Source organism: Sarcophilus harrisii, chromosome 1 (assembly GCF_902635505.1).
Source record: "Sarcophilus harrisii chromosome 1, mSarHar1.11, whole genome shotgun sequence".
Taxonomy (NCBI): domain Eukaryota; kingdom Metazoa; phylum Chordata; class Mammalia; order Dasyuromorphia; family Dasyuridae; genus Sarcophilus; species Sarcophilus harrisii.
This window is the reverse complement of record NC_045426.1, coordinates 650,821,175-650,845,357: the sequence shown is the minus strand read 5'-3', so window position 1 is coordinate 650,845,357 and position 24,183 is coordinate 650,821,175. Positions and strand designations below refer to the sequence as shown.

The window sequence follows — 24,183 nt, the reverse complement described above, 5'->3', positions numbered from 1 at the left end:
TCTTAAGGCAAAAAAAAAAAAAATATTGGAAATTGAGGGGATGCCCATCAACCGGGAAATGACTCAATAAATTGTGGTATGTGTTTGTGATGAAATATTATCATCCTCTGGAAAATGATGAGCATGTTGCTCTCAGGGAAAAAAAAAACCTGGGAGGTCCTCCATAAACAAAGTGAAATGTATTGTAATCAAAGTAATAGCAATGTTCTGAGATGACCAGCTGAAAATGACTTTGCTATTCTCAGTAGTACAATCATTCAAGACTATTTTGAAGGACTTATGATGAAAAATCCTATCCATACCCAGAGAAAGAACTGATTGTGTCTGAAAACAGATTTAAGCTTTCTCTCTTTCTCTCCCTATCTCTCTTTCTTTTTAACTTAACTTTTCTTGAGGGTTTTTATTTTCATTAGGTTGGGAGATCTATATTTTCTTCCACAACTTGACTTTTATAGAAATATTTTACATAACTTCACTATTTCTTAATTGTGGATGGAGATAAGGGAAAGAATCTTAAAAACAAATATAAAAAATGTTTCGAATGTAAGTGCAGAAAAATATTAATTTAATTAGTTAAAAAATAAAATAACATATGCCCCTAGGTAGTCTCCTAGAAGAGGTGTCTAACTCGTAGCTATTGCAAATAGCCTAAAAAACTCCCAAGTACAGCCAAAACTAGATTAAAATGTAATTGAGAAATGTTTAATAAAATAAATGAAAATAGAACACAACACAATTGTCTTCTAAATCATTATGCAGCCGCAGAGAACTGTATCCATTTAAATTAAGATACCATTGTCATAGACCACCAAATCAGGATTGAGGGCCTTACTTATATATTCTGTAAATTATTAAATGTATTACGAGCTGTATATAGTCAACTCTGGGGCAATATTTATACTCATATTTTGCAAAACAATGGAGAATGGATATTTTCTAAATGAATAAATTTGAATAATAAAAAACACCATTGCACAGGAAGAAATTATCTAGATACTAGAGGGCAAATTTTTTTTATATGGAGAGAAAAAATGAGAGAAGATATTTTCAGCATTTACTTCCACAGTCAATGGGAAAAGAGAGGATAGTGCCTGTATGCTCACTTTGCCTATCTGCTCTTCTGGAACAGTCTGTACTAAGTGCTAGAAATATAGAATCAAAAAATAGTCCATGATCTCAAGAAGCTCACAATTTAATGTAGATGGATAACAAGCAAATACATACATACATATATATGTATGTATATATGCTTTATACAGAAAATAATTAACAGGGGAAAGCACTAGAATTAAGAAAGTTTGGGAAAGGCTTCCTAAAGAAGATGCAATTTTAGGTAGGATTCAAAGGAAGCCATGGAAGTCAATAGGTAGAAATGAGGATGAAAAGCCTTTCAGACATGGGGAAGACAGTCAGAGAAAATGCCCAGAGTGGAGAAATAAAAAGTTTCACTGGTCGATCAGCAGGGAAGCCCATATCACTGGACTGAAGAATACAAGGAGGTCTAAAAAGACTGCAAAGTAGTGAAAATGCTAGGTTACAAAGGGCTTTGAACGTCAGACACAACATTTTATATTTGATCCTGGAGGTGATAAGGAGTCAATGGAGTTTACCGATTAGGAAAAGTGACAGAGTTGTACTTCTGAAAAATCATTCTAAGCACTTGGCTGAATGAAGGATAGATTAGAAAGAAGAATGGACTGCAGTTGGCAGAGCCACCAGCAGGTTATTGCAATAATCCGTGCCTAAGGTGATAAAGGCTTGCACTAGGATGGAATCGGTGTCAGAGGAAAAGAGGGGGCATATTGAAGAGATGCTGCAAAGGTAAAATTGACAGGCCTTGTCTACAAATTGGATATGGGAGAGTGAGTGATAGCAAGGCTTTGAGGTTGTAAGTCTAAGGGACTGGGAGAATGGTAGTGTGTATGTGGAAGAAAATTCTACTTTGGACACACTGCGTTTAAGGTATATACTGTAAATTCAGTTCAAGATGTCTGAAAAGGCAGTTGAACTGGAGGTCAGCAGAGACTTTGGGGCAACACATCTAGATGTGAGAATTAATTAATGATAATTAAATCCATGGAGAGTAAGGAGACAACCAAGGGAGGCAATATAAAGGGAGAAGAGATGAAGGCCCAGAAGAGACCCCCTTTAGGACAACTACAGTTATCCAGTGTGATCTGGAAGAGGGTGATGTTCCAAAAATGTAGAGGAAAACATCAAGGAAAAGAGAATAATTGAAATCAAGAGAAATCAAGGAGAATGAGGATTAAGAGAAACCCATGGGGTCTGGCAAATAAGAGATCATTGGTAATCTTGGGGAAAGCAATTTCAGTGAAATGGTGATGTCATCCACTAACAGGATCTTGGGATATTCTTTTAAATCATCTATCACAAAGGGATTTTTTTTTGTAAGAGAGAAATATGTATCTCTTCACCATCTGTTCTTCCAAACTAAGACCAGTCAATACAATTAACTGGAACTCACCTGCCCTTAAGTATTGTTAATATTTATATTATGGTATTCATTGGTTCTGCAACTTCACTCTACATTCATTCTTGCATGTCTTTCCATGCTTCTCTGAATTTCTCACATTGATTGTTTCTTCCAGAATAATAATATTTCATTACAGACCACAATTTATTTAACTACTCTTCCAATGGAGGGCACTCTCTTTGTTTACAAGAATTTTTTGTTTCTATAGAAAGGGCTACTATAAATATTTTAATATGTATGAGATAGAGTTCATATTTTATGAAGGATATTCATAAACTGGAAAGCATCCAGAAGAAGATGACCAGAATGAAGAGTGGACTGGAGAACACACCAAAAGAGAATTAAATGAAGGAACTAAGGGATGTTTAGCTAGAGGAAAGATGACTTAGGCCAGACATACCTTCAAGTATTTCAAGGGCCCCAAGGGCAGAACTAGGAGCCATGGATAGAATTTGCAAAAGGGCAGATTAGATATTTCCTTACCACTGGAGCTATAACAAAGGGGCATGGGCTGCCTAAGAAAGAAGTGAGCTCCCCATCTCTTTTAGGAATGAGGTTTTCAAGAGACTGTTGAATGATCATTTATTAGGGATGTTACAAGCCCTTTCCCAGACTGAAAGTGTGTTGTACTACCTGGGAGAAAGACTGGTATGTACCTGAAAGAACTTCATGGATCCATCACACATTTAATAAAATACATCAACTGCTTAATCTGGTTTCTTTTTTCTCTCACCCAGGTGGCATCTGCTTCATTTATTTCTTGAAGATTCAAATTTCATCAGGTCAAGGTATGTTAATATTTAGAAACAAGGATGCTTATATTAAGGCCTACATTTGGGTTCAAATAATAAAATGTACCAGCATAGGAAAGAGAAAGAAGGAAATAAGCACTTTTTAAAGTGTCTATTGTGTGCCAGGCTATGTAAAAGTACTAAAAAAAACTTTACAAAGATTATATCTCATTTCATCCTCACAACAGCCCTGGAAATAAGTCCCATTATTGTCCCAATTTTACAGTTGAGGAAACTGAGGCAGATAAGAAAGCTGAGGCAAATAGGGTTAAGTGTCTTTTCTGAGATCATATAGTTATCTGTAGCTAGATTTGAATTCAGGTCTTCCTAATTTCAGGCTGAGGGCTCTATTCATTGTTTATAGTGAATAGATGCTGCTTATAGGATGGGAGTGGAGATGTGTGGCTAGAAAAAAGTTCTCATGAAAAACATTTGGATCTTTGATGAGTTGCAATCTGAAAATGAACTACCAACAAGGTCCAGAAGTTAAGAAAGAGAATGTAATCTCAGGTTGTCTTTAGAAAGACTTTATTTCTAGAGCTATATATGCTGTCCTGTTCAGATTCTCTCTGAAATGATGCATTCATTTCTAATCACCACAATTTATATAAGTTAAATGGACTGGGGATGTTTAAACTAGAGAAAAACAAAATTAGTATTAGAATTAAAATGAGAAAAATAGCCCCCTCACCAAAACAATGTTTGACCACAATAACCTAGCATCATTCCACCTTTCTCTATGTCTCACCCCTCCTAAACCCATTATTGACACTCTCTCTGATCTTCATTCCCTTCATCCCCCAATGCTTTTTCAGGTCACTATTCTTGCTTGGACTTTTCATTATCCCTTTTCTAATCTGCTATTGAAACCTTCATCCTGCTATCCTATCACTGCTCATTCCTTGTCAAAACCAAGCCCTGGATTTTTCCTATGATCCACTACCTTCTCTCCTCCTACTTGAAGTACTGCTCAGTCTTTTACATTTTCCATTTTCAAATCTCAACCAAATTTTATTCTGCTATTGAAACCTTTGCCCCCTTATTCTATCACTGCTCATCCCTTGTCAAAACCAAATCCTGGATTTTTCCTATGATCCACCACCTTCTCTCCTCCTACTTGAGGTACTGCTGCTCCAAGCTGGAAAAGTTACAAATACAGTCTAAATTCATGGCATCTAATTTCAATTAGGCAAGGCAATCTTTTATTTACTCTATAAAGTCAAGAAATTACTCTATAATTGATTTCCCATGTCAGAAATTATTTCAAACATCTTCTATCATAAAACTTCCCATACATTCCCCTTACTCCTCTTCCTCAATCTGAAGACATGATCTTTTATCCTACAGAAAAAAATGCCATTTAATATGAGGTATCTTTTCTATCTTTTTCTTTATCTTAAAAACTCCTTGACACCATCTTTCACTCTCTCCTCCTTTCCTTCAGTCTCTGACAATGACTGACTTTTTCCTTGTCAAGGCAATGCCCTCTACCTGTATCCTAAACGCTTTCCTTTATTTCATCTCCAGAGTTATGATGCTTCAACCATTCCCTCTCTAATCTTCAATCTCTTCCTATATACTGTTCTTATGTACCACCCAGAAATACCCCATCCTTAAAAAATCCCCCAACAGACCCACTTTCAAGCTATCATTCTATATCATTCTTCTCTTTCTTAGCCAACCCCCTAGAGAAGACTCTCTATCCTTATTGCTTCTATATTCCCTTCTCTCATTTATTCTTCAATTTTTTGCAATCTGGTACCCAACTTCATCATTCAACCAAAACCACTCTCTTCAGATTTACCAGTAATCTATTGATGGTTTATTCTCAGGTCTTGTCTTTCTCAATTATCTACTGAATGGACAATCTCTCACCTGAGTTTTTGTGACACTCCTTGCTGGTTCTTTTCTCTTTTGCAGGTTCATCAACCAAATCAAGCCCTTTAATTGTGGATGTTCTGAAAAGTTCTCTGTCCCAGGCTCTCTTTCCCTCTCCTTTTACACACACAATCTCTCAGTAATCTAATCAGCTTTTATGCCTTTTATTATTTCTGTGCATATGCTTTCCACATCTATATATACAGCTCTACTCTCTCTCAAATTCTAGTCTATATCATCAATTGCCCATTGTACAATTCTAATTGGGTGTCTCATAGTCATCTTAAATTCAGCACATCCAGAACATAATTTATCATCTGATTCTACTTCCAATTTAATTCTCTACTAAACTTTGCTAATTCTATTGAAATCACCACTGCTCTATTTAGACATTTTATTTTCCCCACATTCCTAAAAGCCTTGTTAATCTCATTTTAAATATATCATCAGTTATCAGTTTGTGCCCTTTATTACTTCACAGTAATCATTACCTTTCCCCTAGAAATAATCTGGGGGATTATTCTCCAATAAACAAGAGTTTCCTATTTCCTCTCCATTCCATCAATCTTCCACACAGCTGCCCAGTAATTTCCTTAAGTGAAGATTTATGTCCTGCTCAATAAAGCCCAGTGATTTCTTATAGGAAAAAATGTTAACTCTGGACTTATGTGCAATCATGTCTTAAACTATCTTTCCAGATCTCATTAGCTATTACTAGTTCTTTAATATTCTCTGATCCAAACTAGCCTTCTTTCTTTCCCTCATATCTAATAATGTATCAGGTTTCCATTCCATTCCATTGACAGTCCCCACATCTGGAATGTATTTCCTCATTACCTCCACCTTATAGAATCCCCATTGTCCTCACCAGACAGTTGAAGCCCCACTTTATGCATGAAAGCTTTTGCTGATACTACTTCTCCCCCGCCCCCAGTTGCTAATGGCTAGTTCTTCCCAACCCACCCTGTATTTAACTACTCTGTATTTGTATTTGTTCTTTTTACATTTATTCTATATGCAATATGTTACCATCACTTCCCATCCCAGAAGACAAACTTTTGGTGGCAACTGGGACCTCTTCAGTTGAGGTGGGGACATCGCCATCTCCTGCTCCTAGAATACCATCTCATTCTATCAACTCTGGCTCTCCCTTCAGCCTGAGAAAAAGAAGGACTCGAAATCACCGCATAGCCCCATCTACGCCTTCACACCCACCCCTGGCTCCCAAGCCCCGCAAGAAGCCAGTAGCGCTGTATCCTGGGGGGCAGAAAAGCACCAATAGCACTTCCCATCTCCTAAGCCTCAAGTTGCTCTTCGAGTCTGGTCTGAACGTTCCCAAGCACAAGATGGGGGCACTTCCCGCCCTTCAAAGTCATCATCCTCCGAATGGAACCTGGAAGGCTCCGGTTGTGACCCGCGAGGCTCAAGACTGCTATAGCACTTCTCTTCAACCCCAGTGGCGGCAATCTAAGAATGCTATCTCTTGTGCCTTTTGGCGGCAGTTGATAGCGAACCGGCAGAAGGACATGACGCTTTCGCGTCCCCCTGGGAGACCCCGACACCGCCATGGCTCACCTCTCTGGGTCGGCCCTCCTCACGTGGCGACCTTGGCTCCTTCAGCCCTCTCCCACAGATGGGGAGAACACAACGACTCTATGTTTCTCCCTTTACGGCTCCTTTGGTGGCAACTGGCCACCACCACCATTGCCCAGCCTTCGAGCACTGGCTTCCTCCAGGGTCAACCTGTATCACCCCAGATACTGTCCAGCATAACACTTCCCCACCCTGAGCACAGGAGATCACCTTCCTCCTGTGGAAAGTTAGACGTCTCCTACATTGGTTTTGGGGGGTGGAGGCCACAGAGACCAATCCGACGCCATTCCTCTCTCAATGAAGATTTGAAATACAGACCCTGCTACCAGCAGAGACTCTACAAATTGATTGCTTCTGTGACGATTCAGGCTTCCCCAGCATCCACTGAGAATGAGAAAGCACAGGACACCACCACCTCCCATTCCCCAGTAACTAGTTTCCCTTCTCAACAGCCCAGCCCTCTCCTGAACCATTTTATTTGGCCAAAGGTCACAACACCACCTCCTCCAGACCCCAGATCCTCACCTTGGACTCTACAGACAGCTACTCCCCGAGTCATCACAGATCACTCCAGTCATAGAGTCAGAAGATTGATAAACTTCCAAGATTTACGTGTTGGTGGTTTGCAAAGCTTCAACTCCTCTCCATCCAGGACTATCATCATCCGGAGACCTCACCAACCTATGCCCAGCAGGCCACCAGTGACATTGCCACCCTCCTTTGCCCTTCGAAAAAGAGCATCTTCCTCTAATGGTATCCGAGGCCCTCCTGGATTACGCCGTGGCAAGCCTATATATGGCTATTCCCCATTCTTTAAAGATAGGCTTTCTCCTTTAGTAACATCAGTATCAATGTATCCATCCTAGTCACCTCCAGCTTTTCAACTGGATCTCCAGATTCTAGAGCATAACAATCACTGGAGCTTACCAGAGGCCTTTGAACAGAATAATCTCTTGCCTACCTTAAAGACTTCCTCCCATACATGGATATCTAAAGGAACCTAGAATCATTCCTTAATAATTTGCTAATTTCAATATCATTCACCCTTCCTAAACCAGTATTAGCTTGCACTCCGGCTAGAATTGAATAAAACCTGTTCCCAAATCTGTTATTCTCTCCTTTTTACCCCATTCATCTCTACTTTTCTACAAGTCTTCTATTCCAGATCCACTCCTTCCTTTGTACCTTCTGAAATGCTCTATCAAGTAATAAACTTCCTTTCATATTAAACATCTTTCCTTCTCACTTTTTCTCTCTTCTGGTACTGAGACCTGGCTCTCACTCAGAGACACTGCTTCCCTAGTCACCTTTTTCCTCTCTTTTAACTCTGTGTTGAGACACAGGCTGTGGTGGTTGAGTTGGAATTCTTCTTGTTCCTCTTTGCCACTCCCAGATTCCAGGTTCTCTCTCTATTACCCTTTATTCCATCACTTTAGGTTCAAGAACCATCTCCTCTAAGGTTGCTTTCCATCTGCTTTCTATGTTTTGTGTCTGTATCTCATTATTTTCACGCTGTCTTACCCATTAGAATGTAAGTTCCTTGGGGGCAAGAAATGTTTTTGTCTTTCTTTGAATCCCAGATGGTTAGCATAGTGCATGGCAAATAATAAGTGATTAATAAATACTTGTTGATTGATTTATTGCATGTTTAATCCCAAGGAATAGAATGTCTCACTCTTGACCATTAGGGTGGATTTTTCACCTCAGCTGATCGTCAATTATCAAGTATGTGATCCTCAGGAAAGAGCTACCACTACACAGTTACAACTCAAGAGACTTTCAAAGTACTTGTTGTATGGGAGGCTATACTCCTACTTGTGAGGTCCAACAATTCATAAGGTGGAGAGTCATTTCCAAGTCAAGGAGCAAAGCTTTATGATAACACTTAGCAAGCAGGCAAAGTTCCTAATGAACTCGCAATCAACAAGAGGAGAAATGGGATCTTTTATGGGAAAGGACCTAGAGCTAAGGTGTGCTAACTATGTTGGTTGCATGTATCAGTAAATCAACTGGTGGTCATGATCATTCTATTTATACAGGATAGCCTTGAGAGTTGACATCTATAGTTTAACCTCAGTTTGTAGAAGATAACAGTGGGCATCAGTACAAGTTAGTTCTGTCCAAGATAATTCTACAATCACTTTGTTCCTCAATGAGACCCACTTAGATACTGAGTTGTTATCAGGGACGTAATTTTTTTGCTAGAATCCATTCACCCTATCATTACTACCCATGATTCTAGCTCTGGAATTTCCACTGGTGTGATTTCCATTTATGAAAAAATAAAGCATTATGACACTATATTCATTTGCAAACATATAATATTTAGTTAATAAGACAAAAGCAAAATTAATTGTAACATTCTAGTTACTCAGTATAATGAAAATAACAATAAAAATATTGAAGTCCATCCATAAGCCTAGGTCTCCCCCTTCCACTAATGCAGTGTCCATTTGGGAGGGTGATCACAAACCTAACGGAGGGCTTTATGAATGGTGAAAACTTAACACTCAGGATAACACACAACTCTGTTGGCTTTCCAGGAACAATCTACATTACATGAAGATATTTCTCTATTACTTATTCCCTTTCTTAATTTCTCTCTTATCCTGCTGAGCAAACCAAATTCTCTTGTTTTCAAGCTGACGAAGCAATAACAAGCTCTATTAATTTACTATCACCCTTAAGAGAATGCTGAAAAAGTTTATTGTGGCAACAATTCTTTTTTTGCAACAAGTAACTCTCTTAACCTAGATGCTACAAATCCCCTGGACAATGCAGAGTAGTCCAGGATCACCAGGATTCTGCTTTATCTTATCTTCTCTCCACTTTTTCTTAAAAAGCAAACAAACAAACAAAAAAAAAAAAACCCACTATTCTTTTTTTTTAAGTGTTTTATTTTTCAGTGGACAAAATTTATTTATCTCCTTCCCATCTCCCCATTTAAAAGAATACAAAGAAAAAGAATATTTTTGTAATAAATATTCATAGTCAAGCAAAATATATCCCTATATTATATATGTCCAAAACTATATATTTCATTCTGCATCTTAAATTCCCCACCTACCAGTGATTAGGAGAATAGTAAAATTAATCATCATTCCTCTGGATTCTCAGTCTCTTCTTATTGCAAAACATGACACAGCAAAATTCCTCAGATTAGCTCTCAAAGAAATGCTGACAAACTTTGCCAAATATTCACTGAACAGATTACTTTGTTACCAATCAATTTTAAATCTTTTCTTATAGCAAAACAAATGCAAAGCCTCTCCTTTCCCATTTCTTCTTTTCAAACCTGAAAAGATAGTAGAAAGCAAAGAAACCCCTAAGATGTTTCACCTCTTTCAATTTGGAGATGATATAAACAGGGGTTAACAAGATGGCAAGTAATACAGAATTGGTCATTTTAACCATAAATGTGAACAGGATAAACTCCCCCATAAAGAGGAAGTGGTTAGTAGAATGGATTAAAAGCCAGAATCTTACAATATGTTGTTTACAGGAAACACACCTGAAGCCGGGAGATACATGCAGAGTAAAGATAAAAGGTTGGAGCAAAATCTACTATGCTTCAGATGAAGTCAAAAAAGCAGGGGTAGCCATCCTGATCTCAGATCAAGCAAAAGCAAAAATTGATCTAATTAAAAGAGATAAGGAAGGGCACTATATTTTGCTAAAGGATAGCATAGATAATGAAGCAATATCAATATCAAACATATATGCACCAAATGGTGTAGCATCTAAATTCTTAAAAGAGAAATTAAGAGAGCTGCAAGAAGAAATAGACAGCAAAACTATAATAGTGGGAGATCTCAACCTTGTACTCTCAGAATTAGATAAATCAAACCACAAAATAAATAAGAAAGAAGTCAAAGAGGTAAAGAAAACAAAATGGAGACAGAAAGGAGTATACTTTCTTTTCAGCAGTTCATGGAACCTATTACAAAAATAGGACAGAAAAACCTCAAACTCAAATGCAGTAAGGCAGAAATAGTAAATTCATCCTTTTCAGACCACGATGCAATAAAAATTACATTCAACAAAAAGCCAGGGGAAAGTAGACCAAAAAATAAGTGGAAACTAAATAATCTCATATTAAAGAATGATTGGGTGAAACAGCAAATCATAGACATAATTAATAACTTCACTCAAGAAAACGACAATAATGAGACATCATACCAAAATGTGTGGGATGCAGCCAAAGCAGTAATAAGGGGAAATTTCATATCTCTAGAGGCCTAAAATAGAGAAAGAGAAGGTCAATGAATTGGGCTTGCAACTAAAAATGCTAGAAAAGGAACAAATTAAAAACCCCCAGTCAAACACTAAACTTGAAATTCTAAAAATAAAAGGAGAGATCAATAAAATTGAAAGTAAAAAACTATTGAATTAATTAATAAAACTAAGAGTTGGTTCTATGAAAAAAGCAACAAAATAGACAAACCCTTAGTAAATCAGATTTAAAAAAGGAAAGAGGAAAATCAAATTGTCAGTCTTAAAATTGAAAAGGGAGAACTCACCACTAACGAAGGGGAAATTAGAGCAATAATTAGGAATTATTTTGCCCAACTTTATGCCAATAAATTTGACAACTTAAATGAAATGGAAGAATACCTTCAAAAATATAGCTTGCCCAAATTAGAATACTAGAAAAGTTAGATATGATAGATCTCTGGAAAAAAAAAAAAGATAATTTGGAGATGATACTAGAGAACAACAGCTCAAAGAAAGAGGAGTTTAGATCTCTTCCAATGATCTTCCCAGAAATTGTTTTTTTATTCAGGCAGTCCATAGTAGTGCTTCTTTTCCAATCACCAAACTCCCAGAATAATACCTGAAAATGGATTCTACCAATGACTCCTTTACACTTAGCTTCTTCAAAGTTGGATATTGGATTGTTTCAAATACTTCAAATCAGAAGTTCCTGGTGATTAGAGAAGTTTCTTTTGTGAAAGAAAGGTCATATAATCCCTCTTTCTGTAAGCTGCAAAATAAAAACACTCACCTTTCCAAAAGTTTCTAAGCCATTATAAAGTTATAAGTAACAATATTACAATTTAAATAACATTGTCATGTGTAACCTTTAGAACTCTAAAAACAATCACATGCAAATAAGTTTAGGGCCAATATGTCTCAAGTCCTAAATAATTTCTCTACTTTAAAATACATTTTCTCAGTACATTAATTTGTGATGCAGCTATCTGATCTTTCCAACATCTCTATTTCAGTTTTATCTGAGATACTTTATCAGTTCTTTTTTACATAAAAGTTTTTTTCTGCTACTTTTAGCAATCAAAATTATGCACATATAAAAGGATTAGTACCATACTTTCTTCACAAGTTGATTTCATACTTGCTCTTTCCACAAAAATTATATTTCCATCTTTTCAGTGACCAAGTGAACTTTTTAAATGGGCAGCATTTTACAATGTACATACTTGTAATGTACTTGGTGTCCCCATCCCCTCCAATTAAAAAGAAATTAAAATGTGAATTATCTTATTTTTCATAACTGAATCTCCAGCATCTAGAATAGCACCTGGCATATAGCAGATGCTTAAAAATATTTGCTTATTGATTAAAATACCTGTAAATCAATTTCCTTTAATTTATTACTGCCCAAATCATTCCCTCTCTCTCTGAACCATTCAGTTTCTTCTTTTTTATTGAATCATTACTTGCTTCCTACAAATATGCTCAGTTTCACCTATCCTTAAAATATCTTCACTTGACCCTGCCATCCTGTGAAGGTCTGTCTCCTCGTTTTCACAGTCAAGCTCCTAGAAAAAGCTTTCTGATTTTGTTACCTCAACTTTCTCTCATCTTACTCACTTCTCAATTCCTTATAAATGGATTCTGACCTTATCATTCAATTGAAACTACTCTTTCCAAATTTACTTATATTGTGATAGAAGTAAAGATAGACTGAAGCATAATTCATTTATTACCTAGACTAGCAGTAGCCAATAAATGAGATAAATAACTCCTTAGTAGTCAAAGACCACCTGAGTGAGAGAGGGCAAGATCTTTTTTAGAGATTAACAGGATGACAGAGCAAAATATCTTGAGCAACATAGTTATGTATTCTTCTAGTTGGCCAGAAAGTTATTAAAAACACACACAAAACATCAGATTGCTATTATGATTGTTTGGATATCCCCTTTTGAAATCCCCATGACCACAAATAAGTTGCATGGTTTGATCTCAAGACAAAGGTAAAACAATCCTGATGGGTAGATATTTCAGTGAGGTAGGATAAATGACATCTTACTTCTTCTCCATGATATCAGTGAGAGATGAGATAAATTCTCAGGTGATGGCATTAGTCTAAAAGTGATCAGAATTGCCACCACAGTTTAGATTGAAGAGATCAATCTTTAGGCAAATTTCTCCAGAATATGGTTAGTGGGTGAAGTTGCAAAGGTGAAGATATAAGTTTCAATACAAGAATGGAGGTACTAGTTACAAGATAAGAATTGTGAGATAAGTGACCTAAGGTTATCTGATTAAACCTTTCAATGAAAAGAAACCTTTCAAAAAAAAGACTTATTTTAAGTCTTAACACAATTACAAACCATTTTTCAATTTCACACATCTTCATTGCTGAATGTATTGGCCTTTTTTCTGTCTTTATCCTTCTTGACTTCAGTATCATTTGACACTGTTGACCATCCTTTCTTTCTCTACAATCTTTTGTCTCTGAATTCTTATAATTGCTTTCTCTTCACTTCTTCCATTCCCCCACGCCCCAGACAACTGAATTAGGTGATTTTCCCAGGTGACCCAGCAAATAAGGGTTTAAGACTGTATTTAAACTCAAGTCCTCTTGACGTCACAGTGGGGGCTCTATCCACTACATTACCTAGCCTCCCCTCCTCTTCACTTTACTCCTTGACCTTCTTTATCTGGTAATCATTGGTATAATGCTCTATAACTGTAAGTGTAATTCACTTTACATTTGCTTACATTTGCTCCCTTATTAAATCATTGGCTTCCATTGGTTTGAATATAATTCCTCTGCAGCTTCTATTTAGACCTAAATGATTCAATAAAAATAAAAATCTTATCAAAGTAAATGTTGAAAACTATTAAATAAAAACCCTCAGACTTATCACCTTTTGCCTCCAAATCTATTAGTTACTTTGCTTTACAACCTTGGAATCAACTTTATCTCCTCACCTTCACCCACATATCCAGTCATTGACAAATATTATTCATTTTTAACTCTGCAACATTTCTTGCATCTTTGTTCTATTCAATTCTTCAAGCCCTCTCCACCTCTCTCTTGGATTACTGAAATAGCTTCTTAATTGGATTCTCTGTCTTTAGTATTTTTCCTCTCTAATTCAGCCTCCACTTTGGTGCAGAAATCTGACCATACCGTAATCCTACTTAACAAATTCCAGAAGCCTTCTATTATTTCAAGCTTGATAAAAGAAAATATTTTCTAATAATTAGAGTTAAACAAAACTAGATAGGTGGCCTCAAGAGATAGTAGAGTTCCCTTGGAAGGAAGACTGGACTTCTTCAAGCAAATGCTATATGACCACTTGTTAGGTATTTCATAAAAGCATTCTTTTTATTTTAGCCATTGGATTAGATGGCCATTAAAGTACCTTTAATTTAGAAATTCAGTTGTTCTATGATTTGAAAAAAAAATCCCACAATGATAAGGTATATGCAAGTTGGTATTTGTACCTATGAGGGGAGGAATCCTCATATTGCTAAGCACATGAATCCAGCAAAATATTTTATTGAAGAATGCATGATAATAAAAAAGAAATGATTAGTCTCTAGATATCCCACAGGCAAATGGCAAAAAACCAAACAAAACAAAGAAATTATATCAGTCCTACACTGCATAATGTCTTGACATATACATTCACTGAAAGATGTTTCAGGCCATCTGTGAGAATACAGTCTTCTACTTACAAAACAATTTCAGTATTAACCAAAAACTAGTTTGCATTATGTAACACAGTGAATTACAGTCACTAGATAATCCACTTTTTGTAGTTATTTAACTTTTGTAAAGTTTCCCCAAAGCAATCAGTTTTTTCTTTCTTTTACTAAACTTTAAGGACCCCTTCTCATTTATGTATAGCATATCCCTCACTAATCAGAATACATTCTAAACTTAATATCAATGAGAAAAAATAAAAAGAAACAAAAGTTTAGATTTAAAAAGTGTCCAGATATTTTCAGTCTACACCAAGGTTTGAGTTGGGAGTCCTAATGTTTTTTCTAATTTCATACAATCTGTTGTCCACAAGGGGGATTCCAATAAATTTCTTGTAATCCACACCATGGAAGCAATATTTGTGCAATCAAATTCAAAAATATTTTCCTCAAGTTCTGTGGTAATGATTCTATGTGTAATGGGAGCATATCTTACCTCTAAATCTGAGCTCCTATTACATGGACTTGGGTTTAAAGATATAGATCCTAATAAAATAACAATAACAAAAATAACCCTTCAAGTAAAGAAGATGGTAGCAATCATAATTGGTGCAGTTTCCCGGGATAAATGAAGATCTGTACACAGGTTATCTAATCCATTCCTGCATCTACTTCAGTTATGGACCTATACTATTCAGTCTTGTTATTATGTCTACTTATCAGACAATGAAGGTGTTTATTTCAGGGATCAAAGTGTAATGGGTATCAGTTTTGGTGTTATTTTAAAGTCTCTTCATGGGCAAGGTCAAAATAAATTGATTAAATCTGTGTTTGGGCTGCTGCAGTTTAATATTTTATGTATGTATATATATACATATATTTATGCATACACACATATTTGTGTACACATATATCTATCATATATGTATATATGATTATCAAAAATATGTATATGTGTATGTGTGTGTGTATGACAAAGTTACAGTAGCATGCTTTTCATATTTTCAGAAGACCCTGAACTAGAGGAGATAATGAACACTTTGCATGACAAGGTCAGAATCCCATAAGATCCAAGTAGAATGGATAGGACAATAGACCTAACTGAATGATCATGATGAATAACTCATAAAATTAGAGCTACAAGGGATGGTAGTGGTTATCTAAACCAACCTCCTTATAACACAGATGAATAAAAAGAGGCTCAGAGAAATTGAATAATTTGTGCAAGGGGATATTTAGGAGATGGTTCTATCACAAGTGGCAGAGTTAGGATTCAAGTCCAAACTCTGTTATTGTGTGTTTTTTTACTTTACTAAATCCAGACCTCTTCTGACTGTCAATATGCCTCCATGATCATGATGATGAAAATGAAGATGATAATTATGATAGTGATATGGCAGTGGGAAAATGGACGGAATATTTTGCATTTTGCAAATTGCTTTATAAAGACCAGCTAAATGGAGCCTTTCAACAATCCTAGGAGTAGGTACTATGAGGATTTTTAATAGTCATTTTAGAGATGAAGAAACAGAACAGAAAAGTAAAAGAGTTGTCTATAGTCACACAACCAGTAAGCATTCATGAAAGGTTTGAAACACATACCATCTTGATTTTTACTTTTTTTTTTTGACAAAACATATGCATGGATGATTTTTCAACATTGATCCTTGCAAAAACTTCTGTTCCAACTTTCCTCCTGCATCCTTCCACCCCCTCCCCTAGATGTCAGGCAATCCCATACATGTTAAATAGGTTAAAGTATATGTTAAATACAATATACCATTTTGATTTAAAGCCCAGGATGCCACCTATTATGCCAAAAGTGTGATAAAATATAATTACAGTAGAAATAAAATCCAACCCTTGAATTTAAAAGTACAATTATACAAGAACAGAAAGGAGGAGAGCATGGCTAGAAAAAAATTTATGGGGAAAAAAATCCCTGGAGGTTTTATCATATGTCACGCTTGTAGGAATTAGTGATATATGGCAGATAAAATAAATACAATCTTAGATTTCATTAAGAGATGCACAATTAGTGCTGATTATGTGTCAGACATAATCTAGGACAGTTCAATGGTACAGTGGATAGAGCATCAGTCCTGGAGTCAAGAACACCTGAATTCAAATGTGGCCTCAGATACTCACTATGTGACCCTGGAAAAGTCACTTAACCCTGTTAGCCTCAGTTTCCTCATCTGTAAAATGAACTGGAGAAGAAAATGACATCTGTCTCAAAAAATAGGATTACATCAGAGAAATGCAAATTAAGACAACTCTGAGGTACCACTATACATCTCTCAGATTGGCTAAGATCACAGGAAAATATTCTAATGATAAATACTATAGGGAATGTGAGAAAACTGGGACCCAATACATTTTTGGTGGAGTTTGTATTGATCCAACCATTCTGGAGAGCAATTTGGAAGTATGCCCAAAGGGCTATCACACTGTGCATACCCTTTGATCCAGCAGTGTCTCTACTAGGTCTATATCCCAAAGACATCATAAAAAGGGAAAAGAACTCACATGAGCAAAAATATTTGTAGCAGCCCTTTTTGTAGTGGCAAGTAGAAACTGACTGCCCATCAGTTGGAGAATAGCTGAATAACTTATGGTATATCAATGTTATAAAATATTATTGTTCTATAAGAAACAATCAGCAGGATGATTTCAGAAAGACCTGGAAAGACTTACATGAACTGATGTTAAGTGAAGTGAGTAGGACTGAGAGAACATTGTATACAGCAACAAAAGATTATATGATGATCAACTGTGATGGACTTGGTTCTTTTCAATAATGAGGTGATTCAGGTCAGTTCCAACAGATTGTAATGGAAAGAGATGCCTGCATCCAGAAAGAGGATTGTGGGGACCGAATGCAGATGATAATATAGTATTTTCACCTTTTGTTATTATTTGATTTTTTTCCTTACTCATTTTCCCCTTTTTTGATCTGATTTTTCTTGTGTAGCATGATAAATGTGAAAATATGTGCAGAAGAATTGGACATGTTTAACATATATCGGATTACTTGCTACATAGGGGAGAGAGTGAGGAAAAGGGAGGGAGAAAATTTTGAAACACAAGGTTTGGAACACAAGGGTGAATGTTGAAAACTATTTTGCATATATTTTGAAAATAAAAGCTAGTATTTAAAAAAAAGAAATAGGATCATCGTTGGACATGATTAATTGACCCCAAAAAATTAATTAAATAAAGGTGCTAGATACTACACTGATTTAAATATACAAAAAAATGCAAAACAAAAAAAGTAAATTTAAAATTAAAAAAAAAAAATCCTTTCCTCCTTTCTATCCAGGGAGATACAATATAAATAAGCAGGTACATACAAAACAAAGAGTACATGCAGACATTCTGTTAGGGCAAGTGTTAGCAACTGGGAAAACTGGGAAAGCCCTCTTATGAAAGCTGGAATTTTGGATGAGTCTTGAAAAATATAGGGAAACTGTAGTGAATATAGGAGTGAAGGGATGAATCTTTCTAGTCATGGGAGAACTCATGTAAAGGTATGGAGATGGAAGATGGAGTGCTGTTTCTACAAGTAGGCCATTATAACTGGATCATAGAATGTGTGGAGTGATGTATGAGAAAACTTTAAAGGTAGGAAGGAGGCAAGTATTGAAAAAATTTAAATGCCAAACAGTTAATTTTTATACTTGATTCTGGAGGATATAGGAAGCCCTTGGAGTTTTTTCAGGAGGTGTGGCAGGGTGATGTATGTGACATGGTCAAATCTACATTTTAGAAAAATTACTTTGGAAGCTAAGTGGAGGTTGGATTTGGTGTTGGGAAGAACTACATCCAGAGAAACAAGTTTTAAAGGCTGTTTCAGTGGTTTAGTCAAGAGGTTCCAAATTAGGCTGTATGAATGAAGAGAAGTGGAAACAAAGAAGAATACCACAGACTATGGTCTCAAGGAACTTAGAATAAAATAGAAAGCATAAATAGAATAATGGCTGTGATAGGGTTTTTTCCCCTCAAAAGACTAAAAATTGTGAATGGACAAATTTGAAGGAGAGAGTCCTTTGAACTGGGATAAGAGTTGAAGGAAATAAGGAAGGATTCGATTAGAATGTAAACTCTTTTGGGACAGGAGGACTGTTTTGGTTTTCTTCTTATATCCTCAGTGTTTGGTACATTATATCCACTGAATAGAAGAGGATCCTAACAGGCAGGGATGAGGAGGCAGTGGGCACAAGGCAGTGGGGGACAGCATGGATGCATAGAGCAGAGGATGACAGGGTGAGAAAGAGAAGCAAGACTTCCCAAATATGACTCATGACAGAATACTTTTCCTACTCTACAAAATATTTACTCTTATAAACATTAAATAAAAAATAATTTATAGTCTTAGAGCATTGACAAGTTAAGTGATTTTCCCTGGATCACACAGCTAACATGTATCATGGGCAGAACTAGAATCCAGTATTTCTGGTTCCATGGCCAGCTGTTTGTCCTCTGCCATATCCTGGCCTCTCTAAAAGTACCAGTGAAACATTTAAAACCCAAAGAAAAGGAAGCCCAAAGAGCTTATTCTTGAGGTACCATGCAGGTGCAATGGTAGAGCATTGGATCCAGAGTCAGAAGAAACTGAGTTCAAATCCAACCTCAGATATTGTGTGACCCTAGGAAATTCACTAAACTTTTGCCTGACTCACTTTAATAACCTTTAAAATGGGGATGATGACAGCACCTAACTCCCAGGTTGTTGTGAGGATCAAGTGAGATAATATTTGTGAAATGTTTTGTAAACCTTAATGTGGTAAATAAATGCTAGCTATAATTGTACTTATTATCCATAGGCAGGTTGTAATTAGCTGCTAAAGAAATTTATGTTATTAATGAAAGGCTGGGGGAAGGGGATTGGGAGGAGCAATGGAACTAGCCTTGGCTCTGGAGTCAGAGGAGGGAGAATCAAGTCCCACTTTTGATACTTACTGACTGTGTGAATATGTACTTGGAACTTCTGCACTATGGGATTCTCTTTATCTAGAAAAGAAAGAGGTCAGAATATTCCCTCCAGCTCTAAGCATGTAATGCTTAATCCTATATTTTGGGTGAAAGTACTGTTGTTAAGTTTTCACTGGACCTTTCCTCTCTGGATAAATCATACTTTTATTCTCTCTGTCTCTGTCTGTGTCTCTCTTTGTCTCTCTCTGATTCTCTCTGTGTGTCTCAGTCTCACTCTGTCTCTTTGTGTCTCTCTCTGACTCTATCCCCGTTTCTCTCTGTCTCTGTCTTTCTGTGTTTCTATGTCTCTCTGTGTTTGCCTGTTTGTTTCTGTCTATCTGCCTCTGTATCTATCTCTGTCTTTGTCTCTCACTGTCTCTGTCTCTCCCTCCCCCCTCTCTTTCTCTGTCTCTGTCTCTCTGTCTCTCTCTCTATCTCTCTCTTACTCTCTCTCTTCCTCCCTTTGTCTTCTAAATAGTTCAGCAGGCACCTGGTCCCAATCCCACCACTGATTTCTTGGCAGGGAGTTTTCTCCTGTTCCATTTCAAATCTGTGCCAGGTTTTCCCTCCCTGGTGGAAAACTGGTGGCCTTCCCACCAGGAACTCACTGTACTGGTGTTGAACCACACTAAGACTTTGATACTTAGATACATACAGACACTCCATTGACTTTAACCATCCTATAGCTCAGAACTCCAAAACTCAAGGGATCCACTTCTGCCTCCCGTTCAGGTAGCAGGGATTACAGGGGATCCTATCCTTTTATTTGTCCACGTTTTCATCTCTGTAATACTTCTAGACTCTAAGCTTCTAATGGGGTACTTCAAATCCTTCCCATCTCCTCAAAACCCTCATGGCCATGACCCCCTGCCTCCTTGGGTGTTAGCAGAAGACCTGGCCTACTTTCCTGAGAAGATCAAAGCTACCCTTCTAGTTCCCTTACCTTGGAGACATCATGCCTCCCAGATGCATTCTATTTTCTTGTTCCTCTGTTTCTGGGTAAGAGATAACTCCTTTCCTTGTCAAAGCCAGCACCTTTATTTGTGTCCTCCATCTTGGCCCTCTCATCTCTCTAGAATAGGCCCTGACCATGACCCTGACCCTCCGTATCCAAATCATCAGTTTCTCCTTAACCAATGGCTTTTTCCTGGCTGCCTATAAACACCCAGAATTTTTAGAAATCCCTCCCTTAATTCCTCAAGTTACCATCATATGTCGGTTCTTCCTTTAACTGTCAGAGTCCTAAAAAAGGCTTGACTCTGTCCCTGAACCCATCCCCTTCTGTTACATTATTACTCTTTTTTCTTTTTTATTTCTTTTGTTTAATTTCAATCTCTTACTTTTTTCTCTTTTTTTCCATCAAAAAGCATGTCTTTTCTCGTCTTCCCACTGCCTTGGAAAAGAAAAAGAAAATGCCTGTTAAAAATAGAATGGTGTCATCAGATGAAACAAATTCCCACATTGGCCATGTATAAAAATGCATGCTTCATTTCCTTTTTGTTTCTTTTCTTTTCTCACGTTGCAGATATTGATGAATGTGGAGGGCCCATACCAGTCAGGTGTGGTCCAAATGCAAAGTGTGTTAACACCCCGGGAAGTTTCCACTGTACCTGTATTGATGGATATATACTTCCTTCTGGGAAGATTTTCCAAAATCCCAGTCTGAATGATTGTGCAGGTATTCTTTGCATTCTTTGACTAGCTTGGGAATCAATAAGAGCTCTTTCTGCTGAGGCTGAAAGCAGAAAAGTCCCTTCTTCCATGAGAGTGCCCTTTATCTGCTCATAGGGGCCATCTCTGGCCTTATCCTACCTCTCCCTCACTCAGGCTCCTCTGTTCAGTGTCCTTAGCTCCTACCTACATGGGCCACCTCTAAATCCTGAGAACTCTACCCTTTCCCTGTTCTGCCCATCCCAGCTCAGGCTCCCTCAGGAAACTCCTTTCAAGTGCTTTGCTCAGACCCTGGCTATGGCTGGGAGGGGTTGTTGCCCAAAAGAACAATTGAGGCTACAGGGCTCTGACCTACCTGGCAATGCTGCCTTTTTCGACCTGACATTGAGGAGACAGAGGGAGGAGGAATATTTGGAGGAAACTAGACAGTGCCTTTTCTACCCAGGCCCTGCCAACTGTGCTCTTAGAGGGAGGTGCCTGAGGTACTGAGAGTCCGGGGAACTTGGAGACTCCTTGAGCTAGTGTGGAACTGAGGTGAAACTGGAACCCAGATCTTCTTCACTCTGCGCCCAGCTCTCTCTGCCTTCTGCCATATTCCCTCTCCTATCCCATAGCCTTTATCTTCCCCCTGTCCCTGTGACATGGGCCATCTTATTTATTTTCTTGTGACCTTTCTCTTCCCACCCCCATCTGCTCCATCCTGGCTAGAATTCTCACTTGGATCAGTCTACCAGAGACCAACAGAGTGGCTCAGACCTAATGATGCAGCAGCATAGGAAGGTGGATTCTTGTAGGTCCTAGTTTCTTTCTTTTTTTTTTAATAACTTTTTTTTGACAGAACCCATGCCAGGGTAATTTTTTAAAACATTATTCCTTGCACTCACTTCTGTTCCAATTTTTCCTTTCCCTCCCTCCACCCCCTCCCCCAGAGGCAAGCAGTGCTATACATGTTAAAGAGGTTGTAGTATATCCTAGGTACAATATATGTGTGCAGAACCGAACAGTTCTCTTGTTGCACAGGAAGTATTGTATTCAGAAGGTAGAAATAACCCGGGAAGAAAAACAAAAATGCAAACAGTTTACATTCGTTTCCCAGTGTTCTTTCTTTGGGTGTAGCTGCTTCTGTCCATCATTGAGCGAATGAAACTGAGTTAGATCTTCTCTTTGTTGAAAAAATCCACTTCCATCAGAATACATCTTCATACAGTATTGTTGTTGAAGTATATAATGATCTGGTTCTGCTCATTTCACTTAGCATCAGTTCATGTAAGTCTCTCCAAGCCTCTCTGTATTCATCCTGCTGATCATTTCTTACAGAACAATAATATTCCATAACATTCATATACCACAATTTACCCAACCATTCTCCAGTTGATGGGCATCCATTCATTTTCCAGTTTCTAGCCATTACAAACAGGGCTGGCACAAACATTTTGGCACATACAGGTCCCTTTCCCTTCTTTAGTATCTCTTTGGGGTATAAACCCAGTAGTAACACTGCTGGGTCAAAGGGTATGCATAGTTTGATAACTTTTTGGACATAATTCCAGATTGCTCTCCAGAATGGTTAGATTCGTTCACAACTCCACCAACAATGCATCAGTGTCCCAGTTTTCCTACATCCCCTCCAACATTCATCATTATTTTTTCCTGTCATCTTAGCCAATCTGACAGGTGTGTAGTGGTATCTCAGAGTTGTCTTAATTTGCATTTCTCTGATCAATAGTGATTTGGAACACTCATTCATATGAGTGGAAATAGTTTAAATTTCATCATCTGAAAATTGTCTGTTCATATCCTTTGATCATTTATCAATTGGAGAATGGCTTGATTTCTTATAAATTAGTTAATTCTCTATATATTTTGGAAATGAAGCCTTTATCAAACCTTGAACTGTGAAAATGTTTTCCAAGTTTGTTGCTTCCCTTCTAATCTTGTTTGCATTAATTTTGTTTGTACAAAGGCTTTTTAATTTGATGTAATCAAAATGTTCTATTTTGTGATCAATAATGGTCCCTAGTTCATCTTTGGTCACAAATTTCTTCCGTCTCCACAAGTCTGAGAGATAAACTATCCTATGTTCCTCCAATTTATTTATAATCTCGTTCATTATGCCTAAATCATGGACCCATTTTGATCTTATCTTGGTATACAGTGTTAAGTGTGGGTCCATGGCTAATTTCTGCCATACTAATTTCCAGTTTTCTCAGCAGTTTTTGTCAAATAATGAATTCTTATCCCAAAATTTAGGATCTTTGGGTTTGTCAAACATTAGATTGCTATAGTTGACTATTTTATCTTGTGAACCTAACCTATTCCACTGATCAATTAATCTACTTACCAAATGGTTTTGGTGACTGCTGCTTTATGATATAGTTTTAGATCAGGTACAGCTAGGCCACCTTCATTTGATTTTTTTTTTTCATTAATTCCTTGAGATTCTCGATCTTTTGTTCTTCCATATGAATTTTGTTGTTATTTTTTCTAGATCATTAAAATATTTTCTTGGAAGTCTGATTGGTATAGTACTAAATAAATAGATTAGTTTAGGGAGTATTGTCATCTTTATTGCTCAGCCTATCCAAGAGCACTTAATATTATTCCAATTATTTAAGTCTGACTTTATTTGTGTGGAAAGTTTTTTGTAGTTTTGCTCATATAATACCTGACTTTCCTTTGGTAGATAGATTCCCAAATATTTTATGCTGTCGACAGTTATTTTGAATGGAATTTCTCTTTGTATTTCTTGCTGTTGGATTTTGTTGGTAATGTATAAAAATGCTGAGGATTTATTTTGTATCCTCCAACTTAGCTAAAGTTGTGAATTGTTTCTAATAGCTTTTTATTAGAATCTCTGGGGTTCTCTAAGTATACCATCATATC

At 37.1% G+C, this 24,183-nt stretch overlaps 1 protein-coding gene across 3 annotated transcripts in view; it reads left to right on the top strand.

Moving 5' to 3' along the window:
• The window catches only part of LOC100917314 (adhesion G protein-coupled receptor E4), a 61,270-nt gene that overhangs the window by 4,228 nt on the left and 32,859 nt on the right, over window positions 1–24,183 (top strand). For 2 of the 3 annotated variants that reach the window (XM_031947717.1, XM_031947716.1), the window contains exons 2-3: window positions 3,232–3,282; window positions 21,155–21,307. Coding sequence is in view for 1 of the 3 variants with exons in the window: in XM_012543847.3 (XP_012399301.1) it covers window positions 3,232–3,282; window positions 6,211–7,622 (1,463 nt within the window). In the remaining 2 variants the exon portion in view is untranslated. Of the gene's footprint in view, window positions 1–3,231; window positions 3,283–6,210; window positions 7,861–21,154; window positions 21,308–24,183 lie in introns of those variants that run through there. The other variant, XM_012543847.3, reaches the window with a different exon arrangement.